The sequence below is a fragment of the Haemaphysalis longicornis genome, unplaced genomic scaffold (genome assembly GCF_048455015.1).
Source record: "Haemaphysalis longicornis isolate Haplotype H1 unplaced genomic scaffold, Haemaphysalis longicornis Haplotype H1 scaffold_4, whole genome shotgun sequence".
Taxonomy (NCBI): domain Eukaryota; kingdom Metazoa; phylum Arthropoda; class Arachnida; order Ixodida; family Ixodidae; genus Haemaphysalis; species Haemaphysalis longicornis.
The window spans coordinates 16,535,741-16,555,349 of record NW_027526361.1 but is presented as its reverse complement, the minus strand read 5'-3'; the positions used below and the strand labels follow the sequence as shown (position 1 = coordinate 16,555,349).

The window sequence follows — 19,609 nt, the reverse complement described above, 5'->3', positions numbered from 1 at the left end:
GCGGTTAGTTGAAAATATCAATCAATAGGCAGGGGGTTATCTTGGGCTGATGGTACGAACATTTTGAAGAGACGCCGTTACAAGTAATTCAAGTTCAAAGTCACAGCGTGGAACCACGTGCACAACCAACAGTACACGGAAAGTCTAGAGTACTTCTGTGTTGCTTTGGAAACGATGTCGCATCGCTACACAAACACTTTTCAAGCGAGCGATGCGTTGAGTGGGTTTTTTTCAACATCCCGACGCCTCCTTTTAACTTGTGGCCGATGACTTCGTGGGTCCGCCGGTTTCGTGGCAGCCATTTTGCTGTTCATGTACCAAGGGCACGGACCGTGACCAAGGGTGAGACGCACTGCGCTCTATAGGGACGTTTCTTGCCAAAACGGCTTATCTCAGCACGCGACGCACCTTGTATTCGCTCTTGCCGCTGCTCTGTTGAACACTCGAATAGCGCATGCGCGCACAGTAACGAAGTACGATTGGAGCATTCCGCCCTTCCGGAAGGGCGAGCGTGCACCAACCTCCTCTCCAGCGACAAATGCAGGGACAAAGGCCTAGAGAGCCACTTTTTGATCCTAAGAATAGCTTTCCTCTTCAAAAATACGTTAAGCTATAAGCGCAACGAGAATCCATGGTTTGGATCACCTAATTCGCGCCTGCGAGACCCTATTTCGTGGCGTACAATCGTGATCACCGTACTTTCAAGCTTATTAAGGCGCATGCACATAAGTTTTCTTTAGGCAAACATGCACTTACGTCCTGCTCGTGCACTGCGAATCACGCATGCGGCCAGTTCGCGTCGCGAGTTCACAGGCCAAGGCCACATGTTCGGATGTGCTCCCGCACGCGGCGGTCCAGCGAAGCGCTGTCGCCGCGTTGTATCAGGCCGGGTGACATTCCTGGGATCGCTCCTCCAGAGCTGCGCTCGGGCCGCGTAGCGTGCCATCACCTCGGCGCCGCTGCTGTGCCTAATTAGAACCTGGAAGGCCTTGCGGCCGCTAACAAAGGTGCGCACGACTGCGCCGCCGGCGCTGTATCGTTGCAGCCCGGCGTCCAGCGCGCAGGGCTATCAGCCAAATCGACCGACGATGCGCGCCGTCCCGGCCATCGAAGGACGCGCGTGATTCTGGCGGCCCTATTTTGTAAGACCCTTCGCCTCTGTTCGCACCAGCCTCGCTGCAGCAGCCTCCGTGCGGTGGTGGGCCACTCCGTACCCACGTCCTCGGACCCGCAAAGCGCGCGCGTCGCATGCTTTCGGATACACTGATTACAGCGCTCCTTTTCACTGTCTTCGTTTCTTCCCACGTGTCGCTGGCTATTTCTCCGCGAAGAGAGGCGCACGGACGCGTGCTTTACGCGGGGGGGGGGGGGGGGGGGGGCGAACTAATGGACGACGTCCTTACTGCGATTAGATGAAGCGACGAGCAGGACTCTGGGGAGATGAACGCGGAAGCTTAAGCTCGTTTACGAGAGAAGAGAAAAGGAGGGAGAAAGCGGGTCAATGCGAATCGGCGCGATCGAGCATGAGGAAACGATGATGGACGCGCGGAGCGTGTGTGGGCCCTCCGCGAAGCTCACGCATCACGGGGAGGAATCGATCCACCTCGGGGAGATAACCGCGATTGCCGAAAGTAATCAGCTTCGATGCCCTTCTCCCCCTCTTCCTCTCTTTCCTTCAGCGTTGAACGCCGCAGCATCTGCGTGAGGTAGATGAGCTACATCAACTGCGCTGACTGCTCAACGAGAGTACTACGTTGAATAGCGGACGCCCACGTCGAGTGAAGAATCCATGCTCTCATTATTTCCTCTCTGTACGGCGAAGGTCAGAGGGGACTTCAGTAATCCGCAACAAAGAGTAGAACCGACCGCATTCTCTACGCGGCATTGCGCTCATTTTGTTACTGGTCAAAACCCAAAACTGGGACGAATTTGATTGGCCATGTGATCTTATGCTGAGCCTTTCCAACCACGAAAGTTATTGATGTAATAATTCATCACATTTTCTGCGTACTGTTGTTTATATCAACTGCGTGAACCGAAATTGTCACAAAAAAATTCCAGAAACCCTCAAGTGGTAATCGTCGTATAATACGTGGGCATTTACCGCTCTGCAATACATCAAACTCCTTTAAAGTCAACTTTACTACATACAGTACACAAGCCCGAAATTTCTCCGAAATAGAAATACTGCGTTAAGACTCCACGAATCCCCAGGGAACACTGCTCAACGAGCCCTTCAAAGTCAACTTCGCTGCTATGCGGACGTGCACTGCTGGGAAGTTATTTCTAGGGGATGCATAAGCCCCCTAATAACAACGTATGAAGGCCGTAGAATCCCTTGTTAAGTAATTGATTAAGACCCCGCGTATACCTACGACGTTATACTCAAATAAACTTTTGTAGCGTAGAAAACCGGGCTAGTTGGCACAAGTTCATCTTCACAGCGCGCAAAGAACGGGACAAAGACCGGAGGAAAACACGGGACAAGCGCTGAACCACTACATTGCGTGGTTCAGCCACTACATGATGTGGTTCATTGTGTGGTTAAGCGCTCTTCCTGTGTTTTCCTTCAATCTTTGTCCCGCTCTTTTCGCGCTGCGAAGATGAGTTATACCGGAGTCCTTGAAAAGCATTGAAGAACTCTGGCTTTATTCAAAGGTCCTCTAAAGTTGGCTTCACTAGCTACCGAAAATTCATGCAGGGAAATTACTCTTCAGGGGCCATCCATACGGTCTTAAATAAAGATACGAAGGCCCTACGGTCTATTATTTACAGCATTTTCGTACGCGGGGCGAAGGTGTATTCCATCAAGCGTTACAGACAGACAGGCAGCATAGCTCTACTACCCTGCATATAAATGCTTACGCGTATACATTTAGGAACAGCTCAGGAGGTTCGACTTTCACAAACGAGAAAATGTCACATACCTATCGGATAAGACGACATAACTCAATTCTCGTGTGCCTACATCTCTGTGCATTAGTGCCTCGAGCAAGAAAGAGGAACAGGGGAAAGTTGACACCTAGGTATTGAAAGAAAAGTTCTCACGAAACGATTTAGAAACGACTACCTGAGTTCCTCGGTGGTAGCGTTTTCCCGTATTTGTTCCTAGGACGAGGACTGTCGGCAAGTAATCATGCCGTTCGTGTGGTCCCATGTGTCATTCAAGCGCCGGGTAGCCGGAGGCCCACGAGAAAGTCCAGCTGGAGTTCGTGGCTCGCGCAAGGAACGGGGGCACACATGATTAGCGAAGTGGGTTTATGAGATGGCGGAGAGGGAGGGGAAGGGCAGTGCCGCAGTCGCGGGCCAGCGGGGCGGCAGCGTGGCGCCACATTATCACCGGGCGAACACGTCGGCTCGCACGTCGATGACGGCGCCGTCGGCGGCGGCCCGGTAGCCGGCGTGACCCCGCCGGGGTCGGAGGCCCCACCGGGACCTGACCGCCGTCCCGCCGCATCAGCCCCGGGACAGGCGCTCTCCGCTAAGCCGCCGCGAGACCGCGTGCGGATCCCGGTCACCGCCGCGGACCGCCCCACCACGATCCGGCAGCGATACGCGTGATTCCGCCGCGGCCATGTCCTCAACGTCCTGGAGGCGACATTCACCTCCCTCTTTCCTAAGCCAGGTGTCCATTTTTCTTACTCGCTCCGGCGCCCCGCTGAGACGCGAAAAGTGAAATCGTCCGTCATTTCGGTGTTTTTGTCAATCTTCTCTGCCGCTGTCCCCGTTACAAGCACTGTAATCTGGACGCTGCGCCCTGTGCATGGCGACGTCGAAGAATTCGGGAGCACCTGTCCGTCCGCCGGTGCCCGGATTTCGAGAGCGTGGCAGGGGGCCTAATGATGTCGTGCTTAAACCCACGCTGACCAACAACGCTCGGCGACATTAAACTGAAGTTCGCCACGCCTACGGCGCGAATTAGCGCGGCCAGTTTCCGCTTTCGCGTCCTGGGAACGAGCGAAAAGAAGGCAATTTCGCGTGGCTACGGAGGTTGTACGTCGACAGGCGCGAACCGCGGAGTACGTCACGCTTGTCTAGATTGCGCAGATGATGTTTTTCGTAGCCCCATCAGCGACATCTTCCTGCCATCGCTGAACTCGAGGAAGAATCGAGTGTCCCTCCCCAGCTCCATTTTTTTTTACCAGGCGTCGGCAAGCTATCTCAAGCACAGCGATGCCTTGTAGGATCCACTTATATATGCCTCAAAATCATGACAATGAAAAAAAAGAAGGGCAATTTACCAGTGACTATTTCAGTGTGCAGCGCTTGCTCACATGGTCAAGAGTAACGCGAATTGGGCGAAACGACTCCTGAGCTGAGATTACGCAAAAAAAGATGAGACAGATGTCTAACGAAGCTCGATCGCACCACTTTTCCTTTTTTTTTAGGGGGGGGGGATATAAACTAGGGGATATATAAATATATGCAACGCTATAGTTTCCATGGGCATCACAAAAAGCTCGGCCAACTTTCTTTCTACGACTAGATTCCCACTGCCGCATTGCCAGTGCCATTTCCTTCTAAGGATGGCACTATGCCAAGGTGGGTATTAGCATTGGTTCCGCATCACCCCGTGGCGCCCGGCTGCGAGTTAGAAGCTTGCAGGAAAACGCAATGCAGCCCGTTTACAGGACGAGCGTGTGCCAGGGATGTTATCTGTCAGTCGAGGTATGCTTGGCACGTTCCAGGGAGGTTGGAGAAACCATAAATGTTATCTCGTGCTGATCATTACACTCAGTAACGGCGCGCACGCACATTACTGATAATAATCCTGGCGCGTTGGCTAAAAGTAGTTTTTTGCATTCGAAGCACGTCTCGACGAACACGCGTAGGCTTTTTTAGGGGTCGCGTGATCGGGCGTCGCTACCGCGAACTACACGTCAGCTCATATGTTTAAGCTGGTGGCGCATAATTGCGAAAAATGGATTGTAACTCTCGTTCTGATTAACGATACCGAACCAAACTTCAGAATCATAGGTAGCTGTGACAAATTTATTCAATGTAAAGTTTGATTAAGCTGGAAGTTTTAGAAGCGCCTTTAACCAGAGTTCAAAAAAAATTATAACATGCTTCTCACCACTTACCCGATGATGTCCTCGTAAGGTTGCGAAAAAACCCTAACTCTTGCTCCAATTCAATTAGTCTAGAGCTAACAAAGTCACGATATGTGGTTAAAGGGGTTTCTACACACGTGAGTTTCATTGCGCACGGCAAAGTTGAAATCCCTTTAACCACGGTGTGCAAACAATGCTCGTTTTATGAGCTTCGCAGGGCCCTAAAGCTGTTTGTACTGCGCAAGGTAACGTAAGAACAGTTCGTGAATTACCAGCGCTTCGCTGTCAATTTGCTTTTCGCAGGAACCAACCACGCACGGGAGCCGGCCAATCGAAAGTGCTATTATGATATTTGGGCAGCCAACAATCTCGTGAATACTGCTCCTAATTCCTAACACGTTGGTAAACATCTGGAAGAGTATAGCTGCGGCAAATAGCCGTAACGCTCGCTCTAATGCAGCGACTGTAACACACATTCGCTTACGCTCGGCTGTTGAAGGTATGTTAAACCATGTAGAATTTTGACAAGTCGGGTACATCAGAAATCAGTTATTTCAGTGTGAAATCGTTTTTTTTTTTTGTTACTCGCCCTGAACACTTTGCAGGTTGTGAAGGCTGGTATCCTCTCCTCGACATAACGGGCAGCCGAGACAACGCAAGTAAAGACAACCGCAGGGCTCTACAGGCGCCCACTCATTCGGTCTTTCAATAAAGACGTCTCCTCCTTCTCCTTCCCCGCAAAACACGGTCATACACAGTGGCTTTATTTGAAGAGAAACAAACAAACGATCTCACCCAGAGACCGCTCTTCTCGTGCTTTACATTCCTCAAGCCACACTCGGAGTGACGCGGCCTGACTGCTATTGTCGTTGTTCACGTGATGGTTGCATAATTATCAAAAAGAAGCACCTTTCGCTCGCGTCACCCGCTTCCTCGTCTATTATGGCCGAAGACCTGGATGCAGCCATGCGGAGGAATCCAGTTCCGTCGGGCACAGGCGGCGACGAGCCGTGGGCGGACGGCCCCGGCACGCCCACGCGATGCTCGGAGGGGATGCGATGTTCGCACGTCTCCTCGCTCCCTTTTGTCCGCCAAGGTCCGCCGTTGTTACCGAGGGGCGGCTCGGTGTCATCGCGTGTACAGCGCAGAAGGCCGCCGTCAGTTGGGGCTCTCACAGCGCGGGGACGACTGACACCACGCCGGCCATGACGTCACATAGGCCTGGGGGCCCCGAATTATACTCGGGTGCAGGGTTAAGAACGACAACGGAACTAACCTTTGCGCCTCATCGCCGCAGCCTCGGTGCGGCTCTAACAGTGCGTTGCTGCAAGTATTTTGAACGTGACATGAGTCGTTTCCGCGATTCTAACAGCGGACTTGAGTCTTCCCCGGGCTTATCGTTAACAGAAAACTCCGCTCGGCGAAGTGGAGAGGGGGAAAATGCTAGGCCAAGAAGTGGAAGGGAAAGTGGCGAGGAGGCAAGGCGCCAACGAGCTGGTGTTTGGAGTGCGCGCACCTCAAGAAAAAACGCTTCGGTCGGAATCGAAACTGGGTCCCTCGCGTTATGAAAGCGACATATATTTGATTGCGCTATCATCGCATTCGTGGCGCGCAGCGTTTCCTTTGGGTTCGTAGCGTGGGCGTTGGCTTTGAACTCTGGCTGAGTTGAAGTGGACTTTGGCTTCGGAATTTGGCAGTTTGCATTTTGGACTTAAGGAGGGTCGATTGTGAACGTTAATTTAACTCAGTTCGCGCTGAGCTCCGCGTTTTAACCATCTTTCTATTGAGAAAGGGGCAGACATAAGAAAATCCAAGTTAAAGCTAGTGATAGAACCCCCTGTATCCTCAGTGTTCGCATCTCAATCGCGAAGGTGGCCAGATTTTTCGCACTCCATCTGCTTATGCACCATTGTAGCGATGACAAACAAACTGGGTGATCAAAAGCAGACGATGTCACGCATTAAGCGCAATCTTCTCTCAAAACGCGCGCACGCGTTGACGCCACGAGTTCGTCGCTTCGGCAGGCTGGTACCCTACACGAGCTATTGCCGTTCTTAGCCTGTACCCGAGTATCGTTTGAGATTATAAATAGCCGAAGTTAATCCAGTTTTAGTCACTACACGCTGGGGCGACAGTTGTGCGGAACAGGCGCACCAAGCGCTTCGTTTTGGCTCAGATTAATTGCGCCGTTAAAGCCAGTGGCTGTCAAATGGGGGTCCGCGGACTTAAAGGGTACAGCGAGGGCATTCCATCCTTTCTACCTAACCAAGTTGGTATCGCATCAAGATGGCTTCGCAGCATGACCAGTACGTTTGACTGCTTTTTCGCACAACACTTACTTCTAAAGTTAGCTTTCTGCATAACACTTAAGCTATGCAAAAGAGCCACACACTCAAACTGGGAATTGGATAGGTAAGTGATTTTAGACGCAAGAAAAAATAGCCTGACATTTTAGCACTGCATGTAGGGGTCTATAATTACGTTTGCAACTCCAAAAAGGAACTCCAGACTCACTAATGGCTGATAACCGCTGATTTAAGCGATTGCGCGCATTTTCCGGATAACTGCTTAGGATAAGAAGATAAAGAATCTACACAATTTCCTTGTATAATTTCAGCATTACTAGCCGGACGTCAGTTGGTGCTAAGAGGAATAAAAAAGCAGGCTGTAACACCACCACTGACTCCCGAAGGACACTTGAACGGCGGAAGAAAAACGGTCATCCATAATACTATAAGTACTTTTTAACAAGACCTGACCGCATATGCCAGCCAGGCCAGACCTATATGCTAATTATGGAATGTGGTTGCTGGCCTCCGCAGCTCCTGCCTGACGGCCAGTGAGCTGAGACGCTTATTAACACTGAGCTTTGAAACGGCAACAGGAAACAAGGACAACCAGGTATTGCGGCAAATGTCATACTCTGCGTAAATACCCGCTTCTGACAAATCTCTTATGTCCTTGCCGTCATCCCAACCACGCGCGCGCGAAGAACTTCCGGTAAATTATAACATTCCTGAGACGATCAGGACAGGACACTAAGGGCCATTTGTCACTAAGCAAAGAAATGGTGCAGCACTGACCATTTACGGTTTGAGGGAATCAGCGTACTGGGGTGCGTCGCGCCCCACAATGGATGGTCTGGAAATGAAACTTAGCGGTGAATCACTTCGGCATTGCAAGGCATACAACACTACGGAGTTTTTGAATTTATTGCTACTAGTGCGAAAGCTGGAAAATTATTTGAACGATTCGTCGTGGCATTTTCTCGCATTTTACAGGTTTCGATAATGCCCATTGGGCCTCCTCGATTACCAGTCAGCGATATGTACTCGAGGGAAGTCCTCGGGCCACCCACCAGCCATCCAGGACTGAGAGGTCGTGTTAACTTATTTTGCAGGAGCGGTGATGCTGTGAGGAGGTTCCGCAACTACCATTGTCGCCTCCCTGAGCCTGGAGCGACATTTGGTAAACTCACAACGTGCCTGCAGTGATGGCTTCAGCAGGAAGTCAGCGAACGTACTTTGTATCAGTTCCACTGGAAGAACGCTTAAGCTGCCCAAACATGCCAGACATGTCAAAGGAGGCGCCTTTTGCACTACAACGCGCGTGATGCGAAACGATTCGCGCGCTCAGGCGCATTCTGTACGTCCACGCGGGATGCCCGGTAAGATTATGCTCAGTTCGAGAGGAACGGGTGAGTAGTCATCGAGGTGGGCGTTGTGGCTGTGCAGGAGTGACGTCTCGCGAGTAAGATACCCGGAAATGACACGAGCTGAACCGCGAGGCATTGAGCGGTTCACCGCGGGCGGCGATTACCCGCTCGCCGGGCGTCCCGACAATGAGGCTGGTCGGAGGAGTCGGCGCACAACGCGTGTGTGTATTACCCCGCCATTAGGGCGGAGAGGAGGTCCGCCCGCGCACTAGTGTCATCCTGCTCAAGACTGCGAGCCCGTCTTTGTTGCTCGCACGGGTTGCGCAATCGAGCGCGACCTCGACACGCACACAGCACCTTGCTGTTCTAGACTTTTCTTTGGTTTTTTTTTCTTTTTTTTGCACGCCCCGGTTTCCACGTACGTCGGTGGAAACGACACCGAGATAACGTCGCTGGAATTCTTCGATGATGATGATGAGTGGTTTGGTATCCGCTCTGTATATCGGGGGTGACAATGCGTTATTCTCCACAGATGCTAACCTTTTAACTGTAGATAAGCTAGTTCAGGCAAGCTCAAGTAAACGAGAGTTAATTTGTAACAGGCGGTAGCTGTTCTACATTCCCTGATTTTCCTCCATTCGCATTCCAATCTCCTTCTGGTGACCTCCACCTATGCGTAGCTTCTGTTTTGTGTATTACGTTTAAACCTTAGTAATTCTGGTAGGTGGACATTTCTCACCCGCCACGGTGGCTCAGTGGCTAAGGCGTTGTGCCACTGAGCCCAAGGACGCGGGTTCGATTCCCGGCCGTGGCGGCCGCTTTTCTGATGGAGGCGAAAAGCGAAAACGCCCGTGTATTGCGTTCGAGATTTCGGCACACGTTAAAGATCCCCAGGCGGTCAAGACCAATCCGGAGCCTCCCCTACAGCGCGCCTCATCCCCTTCGTATAGCGTCGGCGCGTTAAAATTCCTAATCAATCAATCATTTCTCTAGCACGCGTTTGGCGTATACAGTCCCGTTATAACACTATGTGTGGAATCTTTAGTTTCGTTTCTGTGGACCACACAGGCCTAATCCTTTCCCGTATACTTTCAAACAAAGAACTTCTTTCTCATGCAAACTCTTCTGGCCTCATAACACCAAAAAGCGCTGCCCTTGGAGTTATCGCAAAAATGTTCCCTTCTAAAATGCCACTTCTCCATATTGTACACCTCTAACCGAGCTTGCGATTCCTTTTTTTTTTTTTTCTTGCCATTAAGTCGTTTCTGTCTGCATCGCCTCTTTTACGGTCAAATGGGCTGCCTTTGCCTCTTTACTGTCGTTCACATATTTCATCGTTCGCATTCCAGTTTTTTTTTTTGCTACTGCGTGTCCATGCTTTCCATATCGACATACCTAAACACTTCAGGTGCCCATTTACGGTGGTCCATAGTTCTTAATTTTCACTGGAAACATATTCTACTTTGAGCTTCTCAGACTCCAAACAGCCTATCAGCCACCGTGCTCTTTCGTTCGTTGTTTATATTGCCCACCTAAAGACCAGCGGCCTACCGTTCTGATTTTAAGCAGATCACTACGTTCGTAAGTGTAAGTACAAAGCTTCACCCTTCCAAATTAGTCTCACTACGTATTTTTTAACCCCCACCCAGCGCTTCATGCTCCATTATAGCCTCGCCTCCTTTTAGTGCGAGGCCACCGTTAGCTTACGTCGACCGATTTTGCGTGAACGAGTTGAAGCATCATTCAGAAGCCTCATTCATGAAGCTTCATTAGTGACGGCTGCCGTGCTTTCCAGTTTATAATTCGCTTGCGCGAAATTGATGCGCAGAAGAGGGAGGGGCGCGACGTGGATATGCGACAGCCCGCCATCAGGCCTGGCGGCACGCTTTCGAGGTCAGACCTCGTCAACCTATAGCTCCGGCAAGCTCTTCAAGATTCAGAAGTGCATGGCGTAATGACCTGCCACTCGCATTCTTGTTCTTTCACCTCAAGTGCATTTTATTAGTTTATTTTATAATTTTAAGGAACTTTATCAACGCGTAATCTAAGCCCCCCAGTTACCGAATCTCACAGCAATTCTGCATACGCCCTACCCGCCGCGGTGGCTCAGTGGCTAAGGCGTTGTGCTGCTGAGCACGAGGACGCGGGTTCGATTCCCGGCCGCGGCGGACGCTTTCAGATGAAGGCGAAGAGGGAAAACTTCCGCGTTTTGGAGATTCAACCAATCAATCAATCAATTCTGCATACGCCCCTTTAATGTCCAGAAATACTACCCGTAATAGTCTACCCCCAGCCGTAAAAATTGGGCCGACCAGCGCCACAAGTTCGGCAACGCCTATGACATCACTCCTATTCAGCTATTGTTGTCATTCTAATTATTTTCGGAACGCCACGTTCGTTAGATACGCACACTGAATACACGATTCAACAGGCACAAATACAAGAACACCCCGGGCCCCTGCCATGACTCGAATTAGGCAAAATACGATTTCCATTCTGATACACAACCGATAGAGCTGCAGCACAAAAGAAAAAAAAAAGTGGCGGATCCCACGCATCGGTGGGAACCGACGTAATGCTAAGCTTTCAGCGGGGTATACCTAGTTTGAAATGAACTGGCGCGTGGCATTTTTTTTTTATAATGTTGTTGTGCTGTCTGAAGAAGTTGCTGACTTTTTGGAAGAGTGAGCCGTCCAGAAATACGAAACGCTGAAATGAATGTTCAACGTCTCCATCTCCCTGGCGAAAGCGCCACCAGCCCCAAGCGCAGGGAACGCGATATATGCCGGAGCGGGAGTTTCCCCAGTCGCAACACACGCAAAGCCGCAAGTCATTTCCCCGACCGACCAGGGATGCCAGAGTTATTTTGCGTAACCTAGTTTCTTTGCTCTGAGTTGCGCATTTTATAATCGAGCCGACATAGATCAGTGATTAGGTGACCTAATCTTGAAGAGTGGTGCCCAATAAAGGAAAGCGAAGTTGTCGCGTAAATTTGAGCTTTCATTCTCTCGAAGCATAAGAAATAACTAGATCAGATATGCGGGGACAGTTTTTATTTCAACGAAAAAATGGAATGTAGAAAAACTGCGCGTGAGAGACACCACAATAAGAAAGGGACAGGACGGGCGCAGGAGGGGCGATTGTGTTTTTAAGCCCCAGCAACAAAACAAAAAAAGGGGTTTGGTGTTGGGGTGGCAGTAAGTAATGCGCCCGTCCTGTCCCCTTCTTATTGTCATGTGTCTCACGCGCAGTTTTTCTACCCTCAGAAATGCAATACCAACTAGCCCAACAACACGCTGTACTAAGAAAAAATGGAAGCATCACCGTCAAATGAGACTTGGCAAACTTGATTTAAAATTACTGTGAAAATCATTAGGCAAAAAATATTTGTTCGCCTACTATCTCGGATCAAAGTTCCGCCACGAGGAGGAAGGGAAAAGTGAACGGAAAGGCGCGGAGGTCAAACAGGTGTAAAGTTCGGCTTACTACCCTGACTGGGGGAGTGGGGTTCAGGGAGTAGGCATCTCATAAATCGCACAGGCCATAACCGTTCGACGGGGAAAAAAAAGTACGTAACCCAATCGCAGGATGGAATTTTATTGCGAACGTCTCTGTGCCTAGCGGCGCTCAGTCCACCCTGTTTACATGGCGCTAAACCCACCTCGGAACAATATTTCTTGTTTTTTCACACGGAAAAAGGAAAGCCCGCAAGTCTCGTGTGTCTAGTCACGCGCCACGAAACTACAAAAACGGGACACGCGTAACACTGCTCGCAAGATCAACAGAAAGGCCTGCGGAGCAAATCGCAGCCAGCCTCCTTCCGTGAATGGCCCCCGCGGGGCGTGCGTAACGAACGTAAAAACGTGAGAGGAAACGTGCTTACGGGGCTGCTGCTGCCGCTGCTGCAGCGCGAAAAGGGGTTGCTGACTGCGTCGAGATAAGAAAGCAAAAGGGCATTAGGCGGGACGCTTTCTCTTTTTCCGGCCGCGCGCTAGCCCCGTGCGTTCGGGGCTCCGCAAACGATAGCCATCGCGCGGCAGACTGGCGGGGAACTCGAGGCATTTCAAGGGTGGGATTGTGTCCGTAGGTTGTCTGGCCTCGAACTTGTCCTTTCTACGAGCTGCCTCTCGAGGCGATTGTGCGTTTAACCCCCAGCAAAAAAAAATAAAAAAATAAATGGGGTGGGGGGGGGGGGGGGGCAGTAAGCGGCTGAAACCGTTTCTTCTGGTATCGAAGAATGGGAATAAAATGACAGGCTCCAGCAGAATAATGTTCAAGCTTATATGCGCTTTCTGCAATCCCTAAATCGCGCCATGAACCACCCGATGCCGTGACGTAGTGCCACAGAGGCTGTGTCCCTCGCGAAAGTGAAACTCCGCAACGCTCGTGCCTTTCGGGGCCTGTAAAACAACCTTAGGTCGCCTAAATTAATTCGTAACCCGCCACTACAGCACACTTCGTAGCCCAGGTGCGGCTCCGCACGTTGAACCCTACGTTTGACTCCCACTCTTAGTCTTACGTCCAGATAATACCTCTAGTAACTCTGGTAGTCGTAGTGTCACCTGCGTCGGCGTTCTTGGTCGTTACAAATACCTCAAGAGGAGATCAACTTTCCAATGGTTTTATTTTTGGCATACGATAGAGATTAAATTGACCAATGTTCTTCGATATAAATATTGACGGCTTCTCGTCAAGTGTTTTATTCGATACTCGGGGCTTAACTTAGGAACTACATTTTGTTCTTGCTAATTTTTTTAACAGGGGCTCACTTATGTTGCAGACACTATAGGCCTACACCGTTTACTGTCTTTTCTCCCGCCTCACTGTTCTGTAGTACCTGTGACCCAACACATTTTCCCATTCCAAACGAGGCCACAACAATCTAAGAAGTCTCTGAAACAATAAACGTCATATCGTCTCTTGCCACTGCCACAGAGTTATTCTCGCCTGGCATTTTTATGTCTCCCTCGTCTCCCGAGAGAAAGCCCTCTTACAAGATAACCCCAGTCGCATTTCGGAACACCGCCAACAGAACAATCTCTTTACCAGTTAATCACTGTGTTCCTGTGCGTTAGTACAAATAATATTGTCAATTGAACCAGAAATATTGCAGTCTTAAGAATCGTATCCGTTGAAACATGTATCTACGGAAGCCATTTTTCCCGTCAGCTAACGTTTGCATTCATCAGGCCTGCGCGTTCACCGCGCTCTAGCAGCGCGAAAGGCTCTGTCATAGCGAGCGCATCCCAATTAACTGGTTCTTACGTTGATGCCCTGCCTTGCGGTTAGGCAGAAACATTCACCACGGTAACACGAATACATTTCGCCTGGCATAACGAACTTGTTGTGGAACGCTAATGTGACTCGGTTCATACGGTGCGCCTGGTAAATTGCGATCCGCGCAGAAGCGCCTATTCGAACGTGGGAGCTCAACGCCAGTGGATTCACGTCACGTCGACCTCCCGTGCAAGCTGCATCAAGCCGATAGGCCTCGCAGCGCTTTCGCCTCGGAACACGACGCGCCGGTAATTTCAGTTTATCGGTTGCGTGCCGAGAGAGCTCAATTTCCAGCTCATAATCGTGAACACGGCTCGGATCTGTATCGATATTCGTGGCGGGGAAGACGTTTACAGGCCGTTTGAATGCGGCGGCGTCGTTCGTAGGAGCCGTAACTCCCATCTTTGGCTGCGTCTATAGATTGTCACCTGGTACGTCTTGCTTTTGCTTTATGGTTCAATATTTCGCTTTTACTTATCGCGGAGAATTTTTGCGATGCTACTATACGAAACGATTTTGCGAGTTATCGCTATTTTCGTTGTGCGTTGGGCAGTGGGCACTGTACACTGTACTGGTAAGAAGTTAAAAAGAAGTCGGGGAAACTTTCCTCAATGCTGAAATTTAAAAGTGAGTTCATCCCCAGCTTTCTTGCTCAAAATTCCAGCCTTTTGGGAACGTAGTAAACCCAGTGAGGGAAAGTGACATTTCGCACAGACCAAGGAGTCAACTTGGATATGAAGACTGCAAACATACCTCGCAAAACTCTGAGTAGTTTTTGTGTAATTTGTTGTCAAAAGTTGGTCTCCATACATTTTAATGGGATAGTTTCCATGGCTCTGGAACCTAGTACAGAAACGTGCAAAACTTGATACTGCGCCCGCGGCAAGCTTTCGTCCCCGATATCAGCTGTGCAAAATAAATTTCTATTACATTGAAGTACTCCAGAGTAATTACTTCTGAAATCACTGCGATGAGCCGGAAAGCCGCACCTATGCACAAAAATAGTCAAGCAGCGGCTAACCTTGGTCCTGTACTCACTGTGGTGGCTGTATTGGTCCAGTTACGAAATAGTTGAAAGACAAAAGCCAAAGTAACGAACGGCAGCCAAAGCAAACGAACGGTAGCCTGCGGAAGCGGCTCAGACCTGTTTGTTCCGCTGGGTTTATGGCGGCGCCAATGGTGCTGTGTTTGTGTGCGTGTATCTATATATGAATTAAAGTGACAATATTAGCCGAATTATAACTTAAAATTTGGCAAGTTCCTTCCTGCTTTTCTTTTTTTTAGTTTTCTGTGTAAGAAGGAAACGTAAAAAGAAAAAAAGCCGCTGGGATTTTTCTTGGTTTAATGTCTGCGGAAGAATTTTTCCCTTTCCGTAAGTCGCCCGAACCGAAAGAAAATAAAAAAAAAATAGTGGTGGGAGTAGAAGATTTAACTCGTTTTCCGGGTGGTATGGATACAAGAAACGCGCTTTTTGGGGTAGGACAGCCAGGTGGCAGTAAAAAGTGCGATAACTTTTCATGTATATTTGTGCATTGACGACCGATGTAACAATCTTTCTTTCTCTTTATGTGCGCGCTATATACATTTCCTGGCTGCATAGAGCCTGCTTGGAAAGCAGAAATGGGTGTGGTAAGGTGATGCAATATAACAGCAGTTTGCGTTCCACCGCACCCAAAACTGAGTTCGGTGTTGATTTTATCGCTCTGTGAAGCTTCGAGCCTGTCAAAATCGAGGCATAACAATTTCAGCTCCTTGTCTCCTTGCACTCGGCGAGGCAAAATGTCCTCCTTTTCAGATGCGGTACAGACACGCCGTAACTGCGTGGGTTTGTCGTGGCGTCCGTCCCATTGACGCAGTAATTTCTCACCGATCTGTGAAATCACTCAACGCAAGTTGGACACAATCCTTTTGACTGCCGTAGCAGCGGCGCCCAGCTTCCAGTGAGTCGGTGCGTTCGGCTGCACCCTGGGAACGAATGCGCCCGTTGCACTCGTTTACATGGCCTCCTCGCCGCCGATCCCGGTGGTCGACTATTTTCTCACGTCAATCTCGCCCCGGAATTTCGCGTCCCGTCGAGCCCGGCTGCGTCGTTACCGTGCTTTGCCCAGTGCGAGAACACGACGAGCCCTTGCGTTCGGGGGGCTTGCCGCGTTCGCGTGTTTGCACTGCCGCGGCTCCGCGCCCGAAGCATACAGCTCGAAGAGAAGTTGCGAAAGACTCGGGAAACCTCAGGATAACATGACGGACAGCTTCAAGACGGCGCCCCCCCTCTTTTCGGCGTCCGTCACTCAGCGGGTACACGCGAATAAAACAGCCCGCATGTCAAGCGGCCCCGTTGAGGCGCTAAAAACTTCGCACTCACTGCACGGCCGAGAAGACCGGCCGTCTGCGCGGGAGTTTATAATCGGATGTGGAGAATGCTTCTTTTTTGCGAAGCCGCCGGAAACCTGCGGCGTAGCGCGCGCTCTTACGGCGTGTAAAAAAACGCAGCCGCGTGGCCGTCACAGTATGGAAGACACAGGGTATATAGGAACCTGTTTCGTTCATCTTTCACTGGGGGAGCGGGGGGAATTAGTATACGACCAGCTTTCTAGCCGGGCGCCGTAAGGACGCGCCGGAATACATCTCGCATGCCGGCCAGCGAAGGATTTGTGGGGGAAGGAGGCACGCACGGGCGCCGACGCCAGCGAACGTTTCATGCGGCGTTGGGCGCCGGAACGCGGCGAACTTCTTTGCCCAATTCTCTGCTCCCCTAGGGACTCGTGCGTGCACCACTTTGATTCTCGCTTGCGTGAGTAAGTTGTAAACAGGTGTACAGCGTTGCATGCAGATGTACATGCCGCTGCAGGGGGGGTGCAGTGTTTAGAAGTGCATAGCGTTGCTGCAGAACGGGCTAGTCGGGCACGTAGATAAGCAAAGATAAACAAAACTGATATTTTCATTTAGATAGCCGGGTCGGCTTCGAAGGCTTGCGTGCGCTAAGCGAAGAGGTAACCCCAGGAGAAGGAGCTAAGCGACCCGCAGAGCTGGCGATGCACTGAGAATACTGTGGACACGCGAGCGCCCTTTTCTTTAAACTTGATATTCCGCGACAATTTTTCAAAGTGCAACTGATACTTGTGCTAATGAAATCACAGAAATTCTAATGCAAATGATTGCCATTTTCCTTTGATATGAATCGGTGGATGCGCAGGTTCTGATGCAAACTAACTGTAACCTTAGCTGAACACGTTATTAGACTATCTGCGTGACCACGGCGCGTGCTTTAAAGCTTGCGGCACCTTTGTTACTTGCCCCTTCTAAAAAACGAAAGCGAGGATATGCACATAAAGAGTATTGGCTTGACATCAATAATTGCGAATGGTGGGGACTTTGTCATGATCTTTGTAAACTAACATAAGGTATATTCAGTAATATAAATATGATCGCACCAGGCCTTCATCAGTCAAAGGACAATGTTCAGTTTTTCGAGCTAGAAAGGAAGTCTGAAGGATCTATCTGCAAGAAGTATGCAATGTGCTTTTTTCCAAACTAAGAGTAATGCGCTCCGAAGAGCGGTGTCTTAAAAATTAAACTTAGGCGGTGTCTTAACTTTAAGGTAGTTTTCTCCAGGGCCTATCAACGCTACGGACAGGACACCCCTTTATATCCCCTGCCATCACAAGCTATCCACCGTCGATGGCTTTGCATCCGCTTGGGTGCCCCATGCATTAAGCTCTTACATGTCGCGTGCCTAAGCTGGCATAGTTCAAAGTCTTTTCCCAAGCTCTATTAAGGCCACTGAGTGTCTCGGCTCACGCACTCCACCTCAGACTTGCGTGCGTGCTAATGCGACTACCGTTCCACTTTGACTACCTCATTTAAGACGACCCTGGGTGCAACTAGCTGTCTCTCAGAAACAATGGTCGGCCTGAGTGGCAAATGAGCGTGGGCCTTCGTGAACGCGCTTCTTCCCGGACCGCCACGTCCCGTCATGGCATGACAAGAGGCCTCAGGAAGCGTCAGGAACAGCGCGACCGCTTTGCATAACAAGCTGCGGCGGGGGCAAAACAACGGACCCGGCTTCTTGTGGACAAGCTTCCGGCGCACGATCCAGCGGCACACACAGAACACGCAAGTGGCGTCGTCGGAAGCGGCGGGAGGGAGGGAGCGGGGGTCGACCATCGATGGGACGTTGTCAGCGGCCTCACCTGCGGTGGGGCTGGCGACGAGAAGAGGAGCGAGGGACGTGCGCTGATCCTGCCGGGAGCCGCTGAGGTGCGCGGAGGGTGACGCCGAGTAACCGTCTGCGATGCGTCCGGACTCGCACTGAGTAGGAGAAAGTCCTGCGCTGGGCGAAGTGGGCCAGAGAGCGTGGGGCACGACCGCGGCAGAAGAACACACGGGGCTGATGGAAAGTGAACACACACTGTACACGGGTACCACCACTGGCAAGGCCGGATCTGGCTTATATATTTCCACGAGAGCGAAGGAAGGCAAGGGTTAGGCGACCAATGGGGCCCCGCACGTGCGGTGACCCTATGCCCCGCTTTCCTCCCCCCCCACCGGCGGCAGAGAAGAAGAAGCAGCACGAGATGTTTCACGCGCGCGGCCTTCACGCGCCCGCCATCCTTCCGTGGGACGACGCTAATTCCAGCGGCATCTTCCTCTTCCTCCTGCGCCACAGCCGACACCGGGGCAGGCGAAAGTGCCCGCCCAAGTGTCAGCGCCGCGCTCTCGATGACGTTTCGATTTCACATGCAGTACGTCTGTGGCGTACCGTCGTACGCACTGCTCGGAAGGAGACTCGTTAGCACAAGAGAAGTCTGGCGAGTTGTTTTGTTCATCTACTGGGGCGCCGTATGGCCAAATTTAGGCATGTGATTACCTGTCAGGAGTAAATAAGGCCAGAAGTAAATATCCGCGCGCCTTATTGGTTTGCCTCGATAACCAGACTCTACGTTATTAATGAGACAAAAAAATTACCAGAATCACAAAAACGACATACCCATAAAAGTAAAGAAATCATTCCAGTTTCTACTTTGACCTAAGCTGGTCGTTGCTGGCACATTTACTCTGCTCGGAGCGCCATGCCCTGCAGAAGTTTCTCAAGCTCATAACTTGGTTTAAACTCCCAAAAGTGCAACACGTGAAGTTGCAAGCAGCCATTTAGACTCGTTGTTCGCAGCGCTATGCCCATTGACTTGAGTTTACTTCAAATATGGAAGCATGAGTCGGCTATTGTGGTAAAGATTTGATGTCTGCGTGTTCGTGCGTATATATCCAGCGTGATCAGTGGGATTCTGTTCCTCAAAAACAGGAATAAAATGACACTGTCCGTCACCAAGAGAAAGATCGCATTAACCCTCCCTTCATTTTACTTCACACTGAAGTTAGGGTCAGTTTGAATTGCGTCTTGTGTATGTGTATTAGTATACAGCTATTCGCCAAAAAAAGTATTCTCGTTACTCTTTTTGCGTACTTCCGCTTCGTGTATCAGGCTGTACAGCGTTTTTTGGCAACCGTTATGTTGTCGTTGGCCCGTTATTGACGCCGTGCACGCACCTATCTCGCCTGAAATGCCCATATCCGTGAAGTGGGTCGAATATCTAGTGCATGCTTCTACACTGACTGCACTGCACGC

General features: G+C 50.5%; 2 protein-coding genes across 2 annotated transcripts in view; one reads left to right on the top strand and one right to left on the bottom strand.

Annotated features, from left to right (window-relative positions):
* The window catches only part of LOC144178314 (U-scoloptoxin(01)-Er1a-like), a 33,570-nt gene extending 15,176 nt beyond the window's left edge, over positions 1-18,394 (bottom strand). The window contains exon 1 of the mRNA XM_077706067.1: positions 18,177-18,394. The gene's annotated coding sequence lies outside the window, so the exon portion shown is untranslated. The remainder of the gene's footprint in view (positions 1-18,176) is intronic.
* An 85-nt stretch (positions 18,395-18,479) lies between these two features.
* Positions 18,480-19,609, top strand: part of LOC144179480 (uncharacterized) — a 20,267-nt gene continuing 19,137 nt past the window's right edge. Inside the window, exon 1 of the mRNA XM_077707854.1 lies at positions 18,480-18,687. Coding sequence (XP_077563980.1) covers positions 18,480-18,687 — 208 coding nt within the window. The remainder of the gene's footprint in view (positions 18,688-19,609) is intronic.